Source organism: Tachypleus tridentatus, chromosome 10 (genome assembly GCF_004210375.1).
Source record: "Tachypleus tridentatus isolate NWPU-2018 chromosome 10, ASM421037v1, whole genome shotgun sequence".
Lineage (NCBI taxonomy): Eukaryota > Metazoa > Arthropoda > Merostomata > Xiphosura > Limulidae > Tachypleus > Tachypleus tridentatus.
The window spans coordinates 128,704,229-128,723,665 of record NC_134834.1 but is presented as its reverse complement, the minus strand read 5'-3'; the positions used below and the strand labels follow the sequence as shown (position 1 = coordinate 128,723,665).

The 19,437-nt window shown below is 32.1% G+C and overlaps 1 protein-coding gene and 1 long non-coding RNA gene across 8 annotated transcripts in view; one reads left to right on the top strand and one right to left on the bottom strand.

The window, feature by feature from the left end:
* Positions 1 to 19,437, top strand: part of LOC143230288 (uncharacterized) — an 84,734-nt gene that overhangs the window by 2,656 nt on the left and 62,641 nt on the right. The window contains exons 2-6 of one of the 3 annotated variants that reach the window (XR_013016343.1): positions 2,705 to 2,855; positions 8,522 to 8,772; positions 11,397 to 11,560; positions 13,333 to 13,403; positions 16,727 to 16,827. This is a non-coding gene — a long non-coding RNA (uncharacterized LOC143230288). Of the gene's footprint in view, positions 1 to 2,704; positions 2,856 to 8,521; positions 8,773 to 10,871; positions 10,993 to 11,396; positions 12,008 to 13,332; positions 13,404 to 16,726; positions 16,828 to 19,437 lie in introns of those variants that run through there. The other 2 variants (XR_013016342.1, XR_013016344.1) reach the window with 2 other exon arrangements.
* The window catches only part of LOC143230287 (uncharacterized), a 75,965-nt gene that overhangs the window by 39,115 nt on the left and 17,413 nt on the right, over positions 1 to 19,437 (bottom strand). For 3 of the 5 annotated variants that reach the window (XM_076463553.1, XM_076463552.1, XM_076463551.1), the window contains exon 1: positions 136 to 2,658. The exons of the other annotated variants lie outside the window; for them this stretch is intronic. In XM_076463553.1, coding sequence (XP_076319668.1) covers positions 136 to 174 — 39 coding nt within the window. In that variant the 5' untranslated portion in view covers positions 175 to 2,658. Of the gene's footprint in view, positions 1 to 135; positions 2,659 to 19,437 lie in introns of those variants that run through there. 5 annotated transcript variants of the gene reach the window in all.

Sequence of the window (19,437 nt, the reverse complement as noted above, 5' to 3'; positions counted from 1 at the left end):
TATACATTACATATTTACTAAACAAATAATAAAAGGATATATATAGAACATGGTAAGACAAAAGACCCATTACTACCACAGTCAAATCCTATAATATTAAGGATGTTGTCTTAAAGGTCTCTAAAAAACACAAACCTGAAAGTGAGCTTTCGTGTTTCCTCTTGCTAAGTCCATACCCTGAATGTCCTTCACAAAGTGTTTTTGTTAGTTATATATACCACTATTTTATATCTCTATTACACTGCAATCTCCCACACAGTCAACTATAAAGACACTTAAAAACCTGATTACATAGTTTCATAAACAATGAACACTGTCAGTTTACATACAGAAAGAAAATACTTTAGAAATATTATATAAAATTACAAGAAATGACAGTATATGTTTCACCTAATTAAAAAAAATTAAATCTAAGATTGTCATCATGAAACATCTAAAAGTAAATAAATAATTTGTGTGCTTTAATGAACACAACAATATGGTGATATTGTCTCAGATAGAATACTGATCCACATCTTTCTTGATATACAAACATATTCTTCCTATTATTGACAGAAAATGAATTTAGCACTGCCCAGAGAGCTCGGATCCCTATTCAACACAAATTTAAATTTCAGATTTGGAAAGTTGGAAAATAAAAATCACACATTGTGTTCATCTAAAGGTGTTATCCTTTCATCTTCATATATGGGATTTGCCTGGTCCATAACCATCTATACTTTCCAAATGTGTACCACTTTCTATATCACATTCCTCTTGTCCTTCGTTTTTTTCTTCTTCTTTCTGTCAACAGAAGTGGCAAACTTTTCACCACTGTTTTGTCTACCACTTCCTTCCTGTTCTATGGTGACTCACTGCTCAGTCCTTTTCACGTGGTTGTTTAGCTATGGACTATCAATCTTCACTCTAGCTGGTTATTGGATAGCTTGGTTTTCTACATTTTGCCTTCCCCACTTTATTCCGACCCTTTTCATGCCTCGTTGGGACCTGACAATGATTTTATATTCTCTGACACATGCTCTGTTTGAATTATTGGCTTCTAGACATATTTCCATCTCCTTACCTATGGTCTCCATTGGTCTGATTTTAATATCATTAGTGTTTTTCACAGTCTTACATTGTACTTGTACTTACTTTACCCAGACCTGACTTCTTTTCTAAGACTTCTGTTACTTGGGATGGTGATTGTACTTTTCATCCTATTTCCCTCCCTCCTGTTTCTTTCCTATATACTCATTTAGACTCATCTTTTGCATCTTGTCTTGGTGTTATTTGGCACGTACGTATTTTAAGGGCTCCTGCTATTTTTTTATTCTACCGTTGAACCCCTCATTGTCTAGATCTGTTGCCTGCTAATATTACAGTGTGGATAAGCCAACTCCTTCAGTTTGGATATTATCTGTATGTTAGTACATGTGGATGATTCTCACATGTCTTTCATAAAACCTGCTTTATTTCCTGCTGAGTTTTAACTCTAATCTATTTTTTTCAATCTTCACACTGCCTTTGAGTAGGGTAAGTATATTTTCTTTTTCAGCACCCATTTCTCTTTCATTGGATCCTGCCAGACTGCTGGCGTTGCCTCCTACGGTATATGAATTTTCCAAAATTTGCATATGGTTTAGGGTAATAATAATAATAAAAAAGTGGTCAATCCTTTTGCCCTGGCATTACCAGTCCTCACTGTCAAGTTAGGGTCTTCTGCAAGGTTGCTTGGGGTATCCTTGGTATTATATTTATCTAAGTTGCATCTACCATTCCATGGACTTTCATGGAAAAGACCAGTGTCAGGAGGGTGTCTACCAAGTTCTTGCTCTTGCAGACTTTTAAAAATAGTCTCATGTTACTGTCTCCAGTAAAAGACCTTTTTGGCAGGTATCTGATAAGGATCTTGATATATAATGAGGTCTTCCAAGTGTAAATTCTTCTCCCTTTGTTCAGATTCTTGGCTACTAGTTCACTTCATGTTAAATGTGATTTTAAAAATGGTGTTAATCAGAAAATTTGATAATATCAAGGCTTCTTATTGTCTAAAGTTGTTCATATTTGAAAATTGGGAATTCTATTAACTTATTGATTCTAATGACTTAGCTCTTGCAGATACTTAGGTTAGAATCAGTATCCTTACCTGATTAGGCTGGATGCTGCCCAGACTTTAGAATGTTAAAACTATTAATATAAGATTTTATAATTTGTAACCTGTTGCCATAGAAACAAGAGCGACGGTTACGTGTTACTTTGGTTAGACATGAGTAGTGAGTGATATTGAAGTAGCTTCATTTCCTCTAGTATATTAATTAAGAATTGGGGATGGCTGTACATAACTTTGAAGTTTTTACACAGAATTATAGAACAATACAATCTTTATTACGGGGTTCACTGTGGCTCATCTTTTTACATTTAAATTTTCTGGGGAAAATTGTTGTAAGTTGTTTTAAACATGGTTTTAGTTTCTGCATCCTGTTACTTTGTTAGAATTTAAATTTCTGCTTTAACATGACTCCTTAGTTTGAGAATGTATCAAATCTACCTAATCCTTTCAACTTGCAACACTAATATAGATTATTATAAATTTTTTAAATCAACATGAAAAATATGTAACATTATATTCTTCTTAAATTCTGTCTTAAGTTTTAATTTATTTTCAGTTAGGGTGACAATACATGCATATAGTTACATAGTATTCCTTTAACCATCTTAACAGGATGTTGTAAGTGTGGTGAAGATGGGCACGTGTCACAAGATTGTCCTAATGTAGGTGGGGACGGGAGAAGTAAATCTGGTTGCTTCAAGTATGGTAAAAATGGACACGTCTCATGAGACTGTAAAAATCCTGACAGAAGTTGGACATGATGGTAAGTTTTATGTAAACTGTTTTGATGTTAAAAGATACTACTATATTTTAGGATGTCTGTAAAGAAGTTGAAGGTTTACTTGTAAGAGTAATGCATGTTGAAAAAAACGATTAAAGAAAACCTGATATGGAACTTTCTCTCTCATCAGTATTTATTTTCCAAATAAAACCCTATAGTGGAGTTTGGCTGCCTTGCTTCCGTAAGGTTCGGAAGGAGGAAGTTGTTCTGACTGGACTACGATTGGTCGCAGTTTTTAACACATCGCTTCCTTTTATCTGGAACTGATGCACCGATGTGTAGTTTGTATAACACTCAGATTACTATAAGCTACATTGTACTTTCTTGCCATCCTTATGACTCTCAACGGCACTATTTTAAACATGTTCTGTCCCAAGGTTTTTCCATAACATTAGACAGTGTTATTGGTGAAGGTGACACTGTCCACCTTGATAATGTTTTAGTTTTTAACAGCCATTAATCTTTTTAATGTCATTTAAATGTTTTATATTTCTTCATTTAATTTTTTTATTGTGGTTCCACTTTAAGAGTCACAATCTCTCTAGTTCAATTTGAAATTAGAAAATGGCCATAACATTAAATTCCAGAACTGGAAAGGCCAACTTCAGGTGACTAATGCTGCTGTTTAAACTACTCGTCAGTCGTCCTGGCGAGTTTTTATTACAATTTTGCTACATGTCTTTTAACACTTTTATTACCTACTTTTTGATAGTGGCTGTAATGACACATATCCCAGAACCAGGACTGGAAAGGCCAACTTCAGGTGACTGACGGTGGTTCTTGTACTTACCTGTTAGTCTTCTTGGCGGGTTATGATAATTACCATTATGCTACAGACAGCTCGTTACGAATTTTGTTACTGTAGTTTTTCTCTTAACGTTGTAGACTAGATGTAAACATTGGTTTTATGCTATTTATGTTTTTACTTGCTGTTTTGTTTTACTTTCATGTCCTTTTATGAATTTTACTACATTTACTTTAATTTTACCTTTTTTCCGGATGTTGGGCGCAGATAGCCTAGCTCCTTTGTGCCATAAAACACGAAATCAACCAACCAACCACTGAGATATAAAAAATTTCCAGATCTTAACACATTGTAGTCAGACTAGTAACAAAACAGACTCTATTTCCACTAACAAATCTTTAGCATAAATATTTCATAAAAAAAATCTGATTCTTTTTATACAAATTACCTGTAATCTTCACTAAATACCTACCTAATTTAGTGAAGATATGAACGTTGTGTCAAAAGTTAGCATAAATACTTGACATGTCCAAATGTGTAGAACTTGTGTATATTATACTGAGCCTGTAGCAAAAGGATTAAGTTGTAATTTCGTTTTTCATTACTAATGAAATTTGAGTCAAATTTTCTTATTGTTAACTTGTTGTCTTTTCCTCCAAGATAGGTTTTTCTGTTGTGTCCTTTATCCTTTTCTTTAGTGGACTTGTAAGTTTGATAATTGTTTTTTAACATATAAGTTCCATAATGGTTTTGTATGTCAAATGTTGTTTATTAATTTATATTGCTGTACTTCATGACAATTCTATTGGGCTCTAAGTTCTGTCTGAAGGTTTCTACCTATCTATCTATTTCCTTCCTTCCTCCTCTTTGGGATCATTTTTCTTCAAAGATTGGTCTGTTCAAGATTTACTACACAAAGGGGCTGCCAAATGGGTGTTACTCATTCCCCTTGAGTGTAATTCCCATCTAATTGTTGTCCCTCAAAAGACAGATGTTTGGAGACCTGTTATAGAATTGTCCAAGTTGAACTTTTTAACTGAAGTCACTGTGCTTTACCATGGAGTATTACCTCTCACTTAAGAGGGTTTTTTTCCCTGGAACTCTGAATGATCAAATCATGATGGTTGCTTATCTTCATATACCAAGTGTGGATTGGGTGAGGGGAGCTTTCCTCAATTCCCAAGAGATTTCTGGTTGGTTGTTTATTGAGGAGACTTCTTTCCATTTGATATATCCTGGAACGTTTTGCAGTTTATTGGACTCTGTATTATTTCCTCTGCAAGGTGGTTTGCCAGGTGGTTGTGGTTCAAACTGATTATTCCACTGTTATCAGCTATATCACTAAGCAAGGATAACTAAATTTAGATCTTTATTTTCAGACTATGAATCTTCTTCACTGGGCCTACTAGAACTACCTAGTAGTCTTCACTTATGTATCTGCACTCAAATCAGACTCTTCTTCAGAGTCTTTTCCCCTTATCCAGATGACAACTTTTTTCTTTCTCACTACTCTGTATTGGCCTGCTCAGTCATGGTTCCCTCTACTTTCGCCTTCACTGGAGCAACATCCCCTGGCCTTTCCTTTGTCTCAGTCTCTCCTCTGACAATTGCAATCAGATATAGTTCATACCATTGTCACTGAATTCCACTTTCTCATGTGGCTTTTGCATCAGCATCGACTTGCTCATCATGTAGCATCTTTCCTCTTCCATTCCATTCTTCCTTTCTCCTTGTCTTTATACCAGAGGCAGTGGTTTTCTTCATATCTTGGTCCATTTGCTGTGGCTTTCATCCTTCCTGTCCTTTTGTATATCTTATTTACCAGTTCTTTGCCTGGTTGTTTGATCAGAGTTTGTTTGTATCAGCTGTTCCAATTTGTTCCCTAAGATGTTGTGTGGTCCATAATACCTCGATTCATGTTGTTATTTCTGTCTATTTATTCCAAGGATTCCCTATGTCCCCATTGTACTCACTGGTTAAGTTTATCAACTTGTATGATTGCTTATTCGGATTTGTCCGTAGAAGGTCGCCAATAACACAATGTTTCTTCTCATCATATAACTATCACTTTTATCTGTTTGCCAGTCTTTGGAGGATATCATTCAGGCTCGAATGTGAATACCTCACTATACGTTTGTTGCACATTATATGCATGACCTAGGATAGGTATTGTTTGCCTTCTGTGATGATTCTACACGCCTCATCACCTTTGACTGTGCTAGACCAGAATATTACTTTTCACACATATTTTTAGTTGATAAATAATGTATTTCAGGGTCTCGCATGCTGACAGGTCTTATATGGTCAGATGTGCTCCATGTTATACTTGCACTAGAATTCAATAATTATATTGATATGGGGTGTTTCTGTAAGTCTGTAAAACTACTGGCAGCTTGTATATGTATCTCTCTCTCACTCATAATGTATGTATGTATGTATGTTGTTTTTTCTGCCCATCCCCACTCAGGCTTTATCTGCTTTTCAAATAGGGAATTATGGACACCCATTGCACTGTCCTCAGTGTGTTGTTCTTCTGGCCTCCTTCTTTGCTACGTTTCTTCTAGTGGAGAATGGGAGTCCTTACCACTTCTGGTTCTAACTTGTCAGAGTGGTAGGTCATAAAGATTTCTTCTCGAGTGGGTGTTGGAAAACCACTTTCTAGCCCATGTGTATCCACTAAGTGAAAAAGAGAGCTGTAGTTTTTCTTATGGTTACAGTACAAAATAATGAATTGTACAATAATATTCAGTATCCAAGATGCTGCTCCTGGATGTTTTGACTGAACAGATCATATGTTTCTTATGCAAGGCACTTCTGGATGTTTTTTGCTTAGGCAAACTGCACTTGGCCTATCAAATACATTTTTGTGCTTTTCAAGCCCTAGCTACTTATTGCTGTTTTCTCTAGCTCATTTACTGGCATTATGATACAACTCACTGTCACTATGTTTGGTATTGCATCTTGTTTCTTATAATTGATGTGGACAGAGGTCTAGTTATGAATCCTACATGTCCAGGGCACTTCACCCTGATGTTTTTTTTTATTGCTAAGTCTTATATGAGGTGTTTCCACTGGATGTTTTTTCCAGATTGACGACACTTGGCATAAACAAATGTAACCAAAGGCACTTTCCTTAACATTGCATACACACAAGCCTTCCTATTTTTCTCAACTCCTGACTGTATCTTGTCATAGTTATCCAGTATTTCCTATAGTGATTCAGTGCTATATATCTTTTATTGTGCCTGTCAATTCAGTTCAGACCCAATTATATCACTGTTTATTCCTGTTCCAGAAATAATGTGGTATCCCATAAGTACACTTTCTTTTCATATTCTAGTATACCTGTTCTTTCAGTGCAGTTGATTTCAGTTTGGTGTACGATTGATGTCCTTCACTAGTCCTTCCAACTTGGCAATGTATGATTCCAGCTTTGTGTGAGAGGAAGGTTGTAATGTTTCAGAATCTAACACTTTCTTAATCTGAAAATATACTCCCAGTAACTACTTATATTCTCTCATCTACTTTTACACCCTTCCTCTCACTAAGATTCTTGGGTTTATAGTTTGTGCCTGCACAATTTTTAAAAGTTAGGATTGTTCTTGAATAGTTGAGGGAGCTACCTGTATGCTTGATGAGAAGTAGTCGCATTATCAGCACATATTCTGAAATGGTGCAAAACTGATTGGTGCAGTTTTACAAAATATTTTTTTTAACAATGCTTAAATGGCAGACCAGGATTAAGAAAGATTTAGGTGAGGGGAGGAAGATAAGTACCTATCAGAAATACATTTTCAGAGTGAGAAAGTATTAACACTCAGATATCATGTGATAATTATTTGTAGTGTTCTTCATATGATAGAGTTGAATACGTCAGATCCTTTGTGGTTTTGAAGAAGTTGACTATTTGAGACATGATCATATGTTTTTGCAATTTACCAGTATGTCTTTGTCTTGATGTATCAACAACAGTTGGTATTCACATTGTTGTTGATAAATTGTGACAAAGAATGTCTTCGAATAAGTGACTACAAAAGTACATGTTTAACCTTTTTTCACTAAGTGGATCAAAGTACACTAGTCAAATTTTGGAGCATTATTTCAAAATTTTATTAAGCAACATTTTTACTACAGATGTTAATGAAGTTGTCATCAAGACATAGCTTGTAATTTATAGTTTAGTATTTTATATATATTAATTTCTTAATTTAAAAGGAAATGTAAAGAAAAAAGTTAAATATTGATTTTTGTGTGTCTAGTTGTCTTATTGCTCAGTTAATATTTTATTATGCCCACCACTACAAGTAGCCAACTAATTAGAAACGCAAATTTAAAATACATACAAGCTAAATATGAAATAAGAATTTCGCACCTTTAGCAGATTCATAAAAAAGTATTGATCTTGTAAAATCATAGAGTGGTTTCTCCCACATCTTTTAAAAGTTCTTATCTAGTTCCACATACTACTCTTTAATTCCTGTTTATAACCAACAGAAAGAGCATTTTTTCCCTTTACATTTCCACCTGATTTTGTAGTGTTTCTGTCAGAGCTATTTAAACGTTAGCTGAAACTTCAACTTCAGATGAGAATGTCACATTTAGAAGATGCTATATCTCTTTCTCACTGATGTTTTTTTCCCTTCAACTTTCGTGCTTTAGTTTTTGATGTTTCAGATTTGGTTTGCTAATTTTATTAAGTAAAATAAATATATATATGACGGAATCCGAGTGAAATATCATTTATATGTGTGTGAAACTTAAAATTAATGTTTACAATACTATTTTATTGTGAATTAAAGTAATATGCATGCTAAAATACAAATACAACTTAAAAAACATTTTTAGTTGAAGATTATGCAGATGTTTAATTCATGTTTTGTTTTGTTTTTGCTGATTTACCTAGGTAAATCAAGGTCACCACCTTGAAAAACAAGATGTTGAAGCAGTTGTGGATGGAATCTGCCAGGAAAACCTACTAGAAGTGGATATTACTCATTTTTTGCAGATGATCTGTGGGCATGTAAAAGACTTCAAGGTTACAATGTCTCTGGAAGAGACTTGCAAGTCATTTGAAAAGAGTTCCAACAAAATTGTTTTGGAGCAGGATATACACAAGAAAGATGGAGATGCCAGTATGATACCAGAAGGAGAAAGGTGTGTAATTAAATATGTGTAATAAAATTAGGGTACTATGTAAATTTGTGAGTTGTCACCCACAATAAGCCATTTATACGTATTAAAGATGTGCATGTAAAAAGTAAATTCAGTCATGGAACAAGATTGAAACTAAACAACTAAACTGAAGAAAAAGTTACAACATTAAAAACAGTAATTATTTTAGAAAACATCATTTTCAAACCACATGACGAAGTAAGGTTGAGGAAAGCATTTAAAATTCATTCTGAGGGCTACTAAGTATAGGCCTTAGATCTATGCTTTAAACTTTTTTTTTGTATTATAACTTGATCTTTCATACTTTACTTTTGTAATTTATATGTACAAGTCAAAAGATGGTGTCCACAAAAGTTATTGTTAATGCTGACTTTGTCAGCATTAACATTAAAAATTGAATTTATGTAATCTTTGAGAATATACCAATGTTGATTGCACTTTATGTTGATAATATATGCATGCAATGTTAATGCAGTGGCTTCTCGCTGCAGTTGCAAGTCATGGTGCAATGGGTGACATGTTTAGCACTTGTTTAGTTCATTATAGAGAATTCCCAACCATTTGATAGATATGCATATATCAAAAATACAATTTAACATTTACAACTATTTGTGCTAGGGTGGTTACCCCTAATAAACCAGGAAAAGAAAATAATGTAATGGAATGGAAAATAAGATTATTGTTAAAATAAGTAATTTCTTGAAGTTTGCATTCAAATCCCATCATGCTCATTTCACATTGGAAGTAGTTTATGTAGTTTGTTATGTATTAGTTCTAATTGTATTGTGTTGTGAATACTCTTCTTGTTTTGTTAAACAGAGTCTACCAAGTGTGATAATTAATCTCAACAAATTGACTGCACTTATGTAATTGAATTATTAAAACTTACAAATCTTGATTGATGCTTCATGTAGTACATTTTGTACGTGGAAGTTTTGTAAGTTATTTATGTGGTTAGATAGGTTTTTTATGTTTGCACGTGCATATATTATGTCTGTGCATCCAAGCTTGATATTGTGTTGAGAGTAGGGACTATTTTAAAGAATTTTTCAGAGCTGTAGAAACAATGGGTTAAAATGTATACAATATTGTAAAGTCTTTTAGAGGGTTCTAAGCATTATCTTATGTATTTTTGTTATTTGAACTTTGGGATACAAAAGTTCATTTTTGGATTTAATGAAAATTTTAGTAAAATTGTACACTTTTGTATTAGATGTGAAGGAAACTTCTCTTAAAATTTTATCTGAAGATGCTGAAGTCTACATTTTATTGTAACATCCATTATTATACATAAAATGTGATGTACAATTGTTATTAAAATTTATTGCTTTAGCAGGTATCTGGGATTTGCATGTAAAAGTGCAATTGCACAACATCCAATTTCTTAATTGTAATGTGAACTTTAGAACTACATAAAATTGCATGGTATAATAGCTCCTGGTTGAAGAAAGTTGAAATAGAAACAACTCTCAACCAAAATTAAACTGATGAATAAGGAAGCCAAAAGAAAATATCAAACTTGCAAGTGTGTGAAATAATTTGCCCCAGAAAATCTAAAGTATTATTCATTATTCAGGAGACATGAATTAAATGTATAATATGACCAAAGAAATTATATTTAGTTGTCTTATTCTTGTAAATTAATAATTTAAATCCCCATGGTCGGTCTTTTATTTTTGTTATTTTGTGAAATTAAATTGCTGTATATGTGCATCAGATTTCACTTTGTTAGTATTTGTAAGATGCAATAAATTAATATGTAGAAAAGTAAGGAAAAGTTAAGTGACTACTCTGTATTATGGAGTTTTGTTTTTTTGTGAAAATAAATTAATTCTTGTTACATATCCTCAAATTCCTTGTGTAGTACTAGAATATTGTTTATTAAAATATAGCATGTTGAAGGTTAATTTGCATTATTTGAGAAGCAAAGAAAAAATTGTGCTCGTTTTTGATGATATTTATCATTGGAGCATTCTGTATCTGAGTATGATCTCATATTTTTAAACAGAAATTCAGAAAAGTTTATCAGACTTTCTTCCATCCCATTCCCTCACTTCCAGACTTTTTTTTTTTCTTTTCAGAACAGCAGGTGCACCAGGTGACATTACAGTTTTATTGAGCTGAGATAATAAGAAAATATATAATTTGAGTGAGATTAGGTTAACCTCATGAGGCTACATTTCTGTAATTTGTAGATTCAAGGTATTTATTACTCTTTGTTTGAAAAATATTTTTTTTGCTAAAAACTGAGTTTCATTGCCTGTAATTATAATTATCATTTTCTTTTTACAAATTGTTCCATAAAACAAAAGTTTAGAAGTATGACTAAAAAGTTTGCGAGACAATGACAAGCTATTTTTTGGTAGTCATGAATCTAAGGTTGTGAATATTCAGTATAGCTTTGCTCCAAAATAAGCAGAGGCATTTCATAAATTAGGGAATTTTTCTTGATTTGACAGTTAATTTAAATTTATTAAAGCTAGCTTTTGTTGTTTCAACTTCAGTGTTTGCTTGTAATTTATTGGTTTTGAATATTATTATGTGCAATGTAAAATGAAATGTATAATTTTTTATTTTCCATTAATTTTCTTTGAAATTTATTCAAGGTGGAATATAATGATGTGGCTGGAGGTATAAATAAACAATCAGATGATAATGAAAATGCAGAGAAGAGTGAAAGAGACAGATTCTCAGATGGAACTTGTGCCTCATCAAAAACTGAATGGCGTGATGTATTTTTGTAGTTCACTATGAATGTTTTAAAGCATAAGTATGAAATATAATTGTATGTAACTTATATTTGAGGTACCACTAAGTAGTCTAAAAATGACTTTCAATAGCCTAAAAACATATACTGTTAGTATCTTTTGAACTTCAATACATTTCAAAGTATGAAAAAAAAACTCATTTTGCTTGTAAGAGCTGATTCAGTTTTATATTATTCCATGTCACATATTTGAGAAACATTCTCAACAACGTCTAGTTGAATTTGATCTATACTTGCTCTGATAAAGGTAAAGATTGAACTTATCATGCATGAAAAATTTATTTTAAAACCTTCTTAAGTAAAATGGACATTTCTGAATAGCAAGAAACATGACATTGTTTTTATGAAAGGTTGTACAAACAAACTTGCTGTTCAGTTTTTGCTGTTGTATATATGGAAATAACTGCATTACATATACATGTTCTAGAATAAAAATTGTTCCTGTATTTAGTGATGAAAGTAGTGAAGTTATTTGGAGTTTTTAAAGTTATGTATTACATGTTTGTTTTATTTTTTTCACTACTAAGTTAGCTACTCTTTATATTAATGTAGAAAGCTTTATTTACTTTTGAACTTGTATTTCATTCATGACATATTATGGATTTGCTTTTCTCAAACATAAAATTTAGCCCAATAGTACCCCACTTGCAATCTGTCACTGAATATGCTTGATCGTTGAGAGATGAGGTATTTTAATGTGATGGTCATTCCCATTAATCATTGGTAAAATAGTAGCCCAAAAGTTTCTGATCAGTGTTTTAGAGACCTTTAAAACAACATTCTTAATATTATAGGATTTGACTGTGGTAGTAATGGGTCTTTTGTCTTACCATGTTCTATGTATATCCTTTTATTATTTGTTTAGTAAGTATGTGTTGTATAATCATTACCTAAGTTAGATACAGATAATTGTAAAACTTTTTACAATAGATAATGACTTATCATTATAACATTTTTTGGGTGAAGATATAAATCTTTAATTTCCTTTTAAATAAATAAGCTGTAGCATTTAAGTTAACAATACTTAATTTATAGTTAGTCACATAATAGTACTAGAGAACATTTATTATGTTGAGAAGAGGTTAAAAAGGATTGAAATAAATTATTTAATAACCTGTTTTTTCAATGTTAATAATATAACAAACATAATAACAAAAGTATTACGTCCATAGAACTCTTAAGGTACATGGAAATAGTATGTGCATAGTTTTATTTTAAAATTGATATTTGTTAAGACAGGCACTTAATTGTTTTTCTTCTGTTGTTATATTATGGATGTAAAATGCTTATTTCTGTTCCTTATGTTATATTCTAATTATTATTTTCCGATTCTCCAACTTTCCAAATCTGAAATTTAAATTTGTGTTGAATAGGGATCCGAGTTCTCTCAGTGTTCTATCTAAGACGCTGATATTGTTGTGTTCATTAAAGCACACAAATTATTTATTTACTTTTAAATGTTTCATGATAACAATCTTAGATTTAATTTTTTTAATTAGGTGATACATATACTGTCATTTCTTGTATTTTTAAATAATATTTTTAAAGTATTTTCTTTCTGTATATAAACTGACAGTTTTTCATTGTTTATGAAACTATGTAATGAGGTATTTTAAGTGTCTTTATAGTTGAGTTTGTGGGAGATTGCAGTGTAATAGAGATATAAAATAGTGGTATATATAACTAACAAAAATAAAAAAATTAAAGGTTTACAGTATCTATTATTAATAATTCATTACCAGTACAGTTGTAGTTCGATACAATTTCTGTTATAGATTGAATGAAACACTTTGTGAAGGACATTCAGGGACTTAGCAAGAGGAAAAAGACGAAAGCTCACTTTCAGGTTTGTGTTTTTATTAGTGTTTTTTTAGAGACCTTTAAGACAATATTCTTAATATTATAGGATTTGACTGTGGTAGTAATGGGTATTTTGTCTTACCATGTTCTATATATATCCTTTTATTATTTGTTTAGTAAATATGTAATGTATAATAATTACCTAAGTTAGATACAGATAATTGCAAAACTTTTTTGTAAGGAAGATATTTCGTGGGTGTGTACATAAATCAAGCTTTCCAGTACACCCTTTTTTAAAATTTAGTACAGTAATTTAAACCTCTTGTGACATCTGAATTGCTCACCAGTGTGGCTGAATCTGCTATAATATCCAGGTTTATGGAGAGTAAATTCTGTATCTTCTTCCTCCTTACAAAATTCCACACAACACATGATATCTGGTTCTTAGTTTTATAAAGGTGTCTTCTCCATGGATATCTTGCATTCTGTGGACAGATATTGTCAAATAAGGCTTGTTTAAGCTTGTTAGTCACTATAAGGTGTTTAAGTTAATATGAATAATTCTACTATTTTATGGAAGAGGGACAGTTCAGCCAACCTTCTAAACTCTGTATCTTCATAGCTGCTTACTATTAATAGACAAGTTCTTTTGGCAGTGAATTTTATTTTTGATGTTAATAAATCAAGATTTTGGCCTGTGCCCTGTATACTAGAAATTGTGACATCCTTTTCTAGCCTACCACCCAAATTCAATTTAATTACATTGCATAAGAGGGCCATCTTTTTAATCAAGATTTATACATTTCTTTATTGGTATATTGAACTGTTTTTTTAGTTTAGTGATGATGGTCATTTTTACCCTTTAATAAAAATATATTCAAAAAAGATCTGTTATATCTTTCAACTGATTTATGCTAAAATATTTAGATTAATATTACAAAACACAGATTTTTTATGCATTTTTATTAAATAGAAACTGGTTTTGAGAAAATCTCCATTAAAAGAGAAAAAAGTGTGAAATTTCTCTAATCCAAGAAGGTTTGTAATAATAATAAGCTTTGAATGCATTGTATCTTGAAGGTATCTTTAATATTATTGTTAGAGAGTAACATCTTCATGAAGGGTAGTTGTTTTGGACGGTATAATCACTGTTACTTGTGAGACTATGCATATTTATTTTACAGACCAAGAATGTAAGAATTACTAACTTCAGTATATTAAGAGACAGTTGTCCTCAGACTTTTTTATTATTATTATTATTCTCTACATACTCAAAGTAAATATCAGTGAAAGCACTACTCTTATGTGAGATCAGTGGTTAACTTAATTTGAATGATTATTCATATCTGGATTATTTCATTTGGTTCATATATTGGCTAAACTTCTCTGTTAAGAGAAACAGTTGCACATCAAATTCCTTCTATAAAATGCTTAACAGTTTAGTTTTTGAATGGTAATTTTCATTGTATCTATGATAGTGCTAAACTTAATTACACAGGATGAGAAGGCTGATCGTGGAGATCACATAACTTTACAAACTTTCTTGTTGGGGCAAAAGGACCTGTAATTATTCCAGTATGTTTAGCTATGTTTCTTACTTTGATAAACAGTTGTTGTTCAAAAATGCGGTTGTATTAATATTTGGATTGTAAATCTTTATAAGTCTAGTATATTATTTATTTTTGAATTTCACACAAAGCTACATGAGAGCTTCCCTAATTTAGAGGGAGGGCAGCTAGTCATCACCACCCACTGCCAATGTTTGGACTACTCTTTTACCAAGAAATAGTGGGATTGACTTTTACATTATAACATCCCCATGGCTGAAAGGGCAAGCATATTTGGGGCAACTAGGATTTGAATCCGTGACTTTCAGATTACGAGTCAAACACCTTAACCCACCAGGCCAGGTGGGTATACTATTTTGTTAATAATGCTGGTTTTATCGCAGTGATTGTTTTTGTTTTTCCCTAATCACAGCTTTAACATTGTGAATAAGGGAGATGGTACAGAGTGGTCTGGGGTGTGGTGTTGGGACTCTGTTCCTTTCCTAAGTGCTGTGCTGTGCAAATTGTTCTGCTTCTGTTAGGAATATTTACGATATTTCTCTTTGAAATGTTCGTTGTTTTGACTTTACAGTGTTTAATGATCTTGTTGTTATATAAGTATTTTACCTTGCAAATGACTGATAATATAATCTCAAGTGTGAGCCTACCAGTGACAAATTTCACTGTTGAATTGTTTGAAATCTTCTATGTGTAAACTGGTAGACAACTGCCAGGGAAGTAAAATCAACAGAATAAAATAGCTCGTGCTCATTTTATACACTTCACTGTGTCTTGATGATCTAGATATTTTCATAGGCACGGGTAATCTGTCGTCCGGCCTTGATGTTTCTCTTAGAGAGCAAAGGTTTCCTCCTTGCACACCTCCCATGTAAGTTAAACTTGTGCAGTCTCTTTCTGATTGTAGAGGCATGCACTTTCACATCAACAGTAGCCAGAACCTGCTGTAAATCCGTGCTGACATTTTAAAGTGTATGGAGACCTCCTATAGCATCTTGCGGTCTGCTCTCGGGGGTGAACTTGCTTAGACGACCAGACCTGGGCATGTTGGCAGTTGTTTTGAAAGTCCTCCACTTGTTGACTATTTTCCAGACAGTGGAATGGCTGATTTCAAAATCTTTTGGGATCTTTTTAAATCCCTTACCAGACTCATAAGCTGCTACAATTTTCTTTCTCAAGGCCTCAGACAGCTCTTTTGCTCTCATCATGGTGCTCAATCTCACTCCAACAGTCAGGCATGTAAATCATGCAATTTAAATCATCTCATTCTTATATTGTCTATATGTGTAAGTTATGGTCATTGTGATTTGGCTTTGATTATATCCTAATTCAAATTCTAGGTTGAATACATGATATGGATTGGATATGTAAAACAAACAAAGAAAAAAATAATGTAGTGTACGTGTGTGATACTTTGATGTGATCAGTGAATTGGATCTACTGATAACAGCAAATTTGTCCAGGAAGTATGGGGTACTGTATTTAACAAGTTTTTTAGTGTATATAAAATAAGGGGCAAGTGTGTACAATTAACAAAATCTTTATTAAAATAAAACAGAAATAAGGGATGATGTGCAGACTGTAACAGTTGATGTTTATGCTAAACTGTGCTTAGTTTTACAGGTTTCACTCTCAGGATTGATAACTGAAATCATTTAGACTGAAACTGTTTTAGTCATAACTTATTTTACTAATTATCTTTCCCCAGAAAAGATAACCATGTTTTGTCAATAATTTAAGTAAATCTCTCTATGCCAAAGAGAATGACAACTATTTTTATACTTTTGACCTCGCTTTGGTTCAGGGTTCTCAGACCATGACACAAACTGGACAACATTTCTATATCATCTAGAGCTTCAACAACAAGGAAGAACCAACAGTTGGTTCATGGAATTGGAGAAGTTGGTATGTATATGTAATAAAATATTGGAAATGAATATTACTTGTTAGTAATGGAGGATTAATAATCAAGTTAGCTGGCAACAGTTTAACATATTTAGCAAAGTTATGAAATGGATTGAAACTAAAGTGAAAACAAATTTTAATGTCATAAAACAATATATTAATTAAAGCAAAGAGGAAAGAATATAATATTTTAAATTCAAAAAAAGGGAAATAATGAACGTATCAGAAGCATTAAGCTAAAAAGATCCTAAAGGGGAAACCATACTTTTACCTCACTATCAAATTTTACCCATTTAAAAAATGTAAAAAATTTGGCATTTTGCCACATATTTTTCTTCTTTGTAACAATGTACACTTTTTAAACTTTTAAGTTTATTTTGTTTAATCTTTTTCGTACCATTCCCCAGTGTCACAATGATATATCTGTGAAATTACATGCAGCTTGCTTTAAATTACAAATTATGTTACCCATGAGCTATTACAACCTGTTCTTGTGCCTTTAGAACCATTTTTTATATTATAATTTTACTTACTCTAATCTTAACTAACCTAACAAATACACCTATATTTACATGTCAATTACTTTTACACTTATGCCTAAATAACAAACACTAAAAAAAGAAAGTACTCAACTAATCTCCTGTTTTTTTCTTGAACTTTTCTATTTGTTAGCTCTGTAACCAAACAAATTTCATACTTTTTTGAGGGGTGGTGGATAAAATAGGGTTGATGAGTTGGTTTGTAGATGTTTTTTGAATTTCACACAAAGCTACTCGAGGGCTATCTGTGCTAGCCATTCTTAATTTAGGACTGTTGGGCTACTCTTTTACCAACGAATAGTGGGATTGACCATGGGCGAGCATGTTTGGAATGACAGGGTTCCGAACCCACAACCCTCAGATTACGAGTCGCACGCCTTAACACGCTTCGCCATGCTGGGCCCATAAAAAGCTAGCATGTTTTGTGTGTAATATTTTACATTACTGGTAGTTTCATTACTACCACAATACAAATCTGTGTATTGATTATTGAAGGATCTATGTAGATGGCCTAGTGGTTATTATATCCAAACTTTGAATATGAGAATTCATGATTTATGACATGTCACAGAAACAAACTTGTTTACATACTTTGAGGCCATGGGTGCACTATGAGAGTGATCATCAAATCCCATTGTTTGGTCAGACAGGGTTATCACGAGTTGAGCAACTAACTTCCTTTTTGTTTATCTTTTGAATATTAGGGAAGGATGTGAAAAAACTGACCCATTATGTGCATGATTCTAAAACGAACAAAATACTGTTGTATATGAATTTCATGTTATACTTTGTCTTTATACCCAAGTTTGTATAAATGTCAGATAAAAAGGCTAGTTATGTTTTTTTATAAACTTCATGTGCCTTCATAACTGGTCTTTTAAAAGTACATTAGTGAATGCTTTGTATTGAACGAGGTTGTGTATTGCCTTCAATATATTTTTAACTTTATATTAATGTCACTCTGTTCCAGACTTGCTTTAGTTTTGTAATATTTGATATAAAAATATTAGGAGATTTTTGCAAACTGTAACAAAACAATATTGGACTTGTAAAACATACATTGAGAATAGTCCATAAATTCACTGTTAGCATTAGTTAAGGCTGTCACCGAGTGTAATATAATATGATACAGCTGTTTAATAGAAGTGTAATTTTTGTTTTAAAATTCCATCAAGTATATGTTCATCACTGTAATATTTTACTCTTGAACAAGTAGCAAAAAAATTGCGATGGTTTGTTTACAGATGTAAAATCAATAAAAAGGCATAATTGACAAGAACTTGATTGAGGGTCTTAACTTAAGAGAGACATATGTAAAGAATAGAAATATATTTTTGTATTTTATAATTTGTTAGAAGTACTTACTCTTTTTCATGTTTCTGTCAAACCTTTTTCTGTTGTTTGTATGTGTTGTTCATATAATCCATAGCATACCCTTTTTATGGTATAATAATATATACATATAGTGTACATCAACTTCATTGATTTACTTCTACAGCTATTTATTGCTGTTTAGCCATAACTAACATTTATCTATGCTTATACTTTTACAAAAAGCTTCTCCTAACATCCCACAAAAATCAAAGCACTAAGTGATGGAGATGACACAGAAAGAAGCTGAGCTATAAATACATCAGTACCTTAAAACGATTCTCTGACTTACTGTCAGTATATTTGGGATTTTTCAAGAAACTGAGGAAATTCTGTCACAAGAAAATTTCCACAGCATGAAGATGAGTTTAGAGTAGGAATGGTAAAATGAAATACTGCAGAAATATCATAAGAAAGATTTAATAACAATCTATATCCATCTACAAACTTCTAACATTATTTAATAATCAATATATTGTTGTATTTGTCTACTATTGTATTTTCAATCTTATCTGGTGCTCTTTTGCATTAAGGTGCAAGAAATATTACATAGTTATACATTTCTTTAACTTCGGAGAAAATTTTTCCTTTTTATTTCTTACTGAAATGTAAGAAAAATACAAAAAATAATTCAACAACTGAAAAAAAAAAATATTACACTGAATTATCCCTTCACCAAAGCAGCAGTATTTATTTCTCG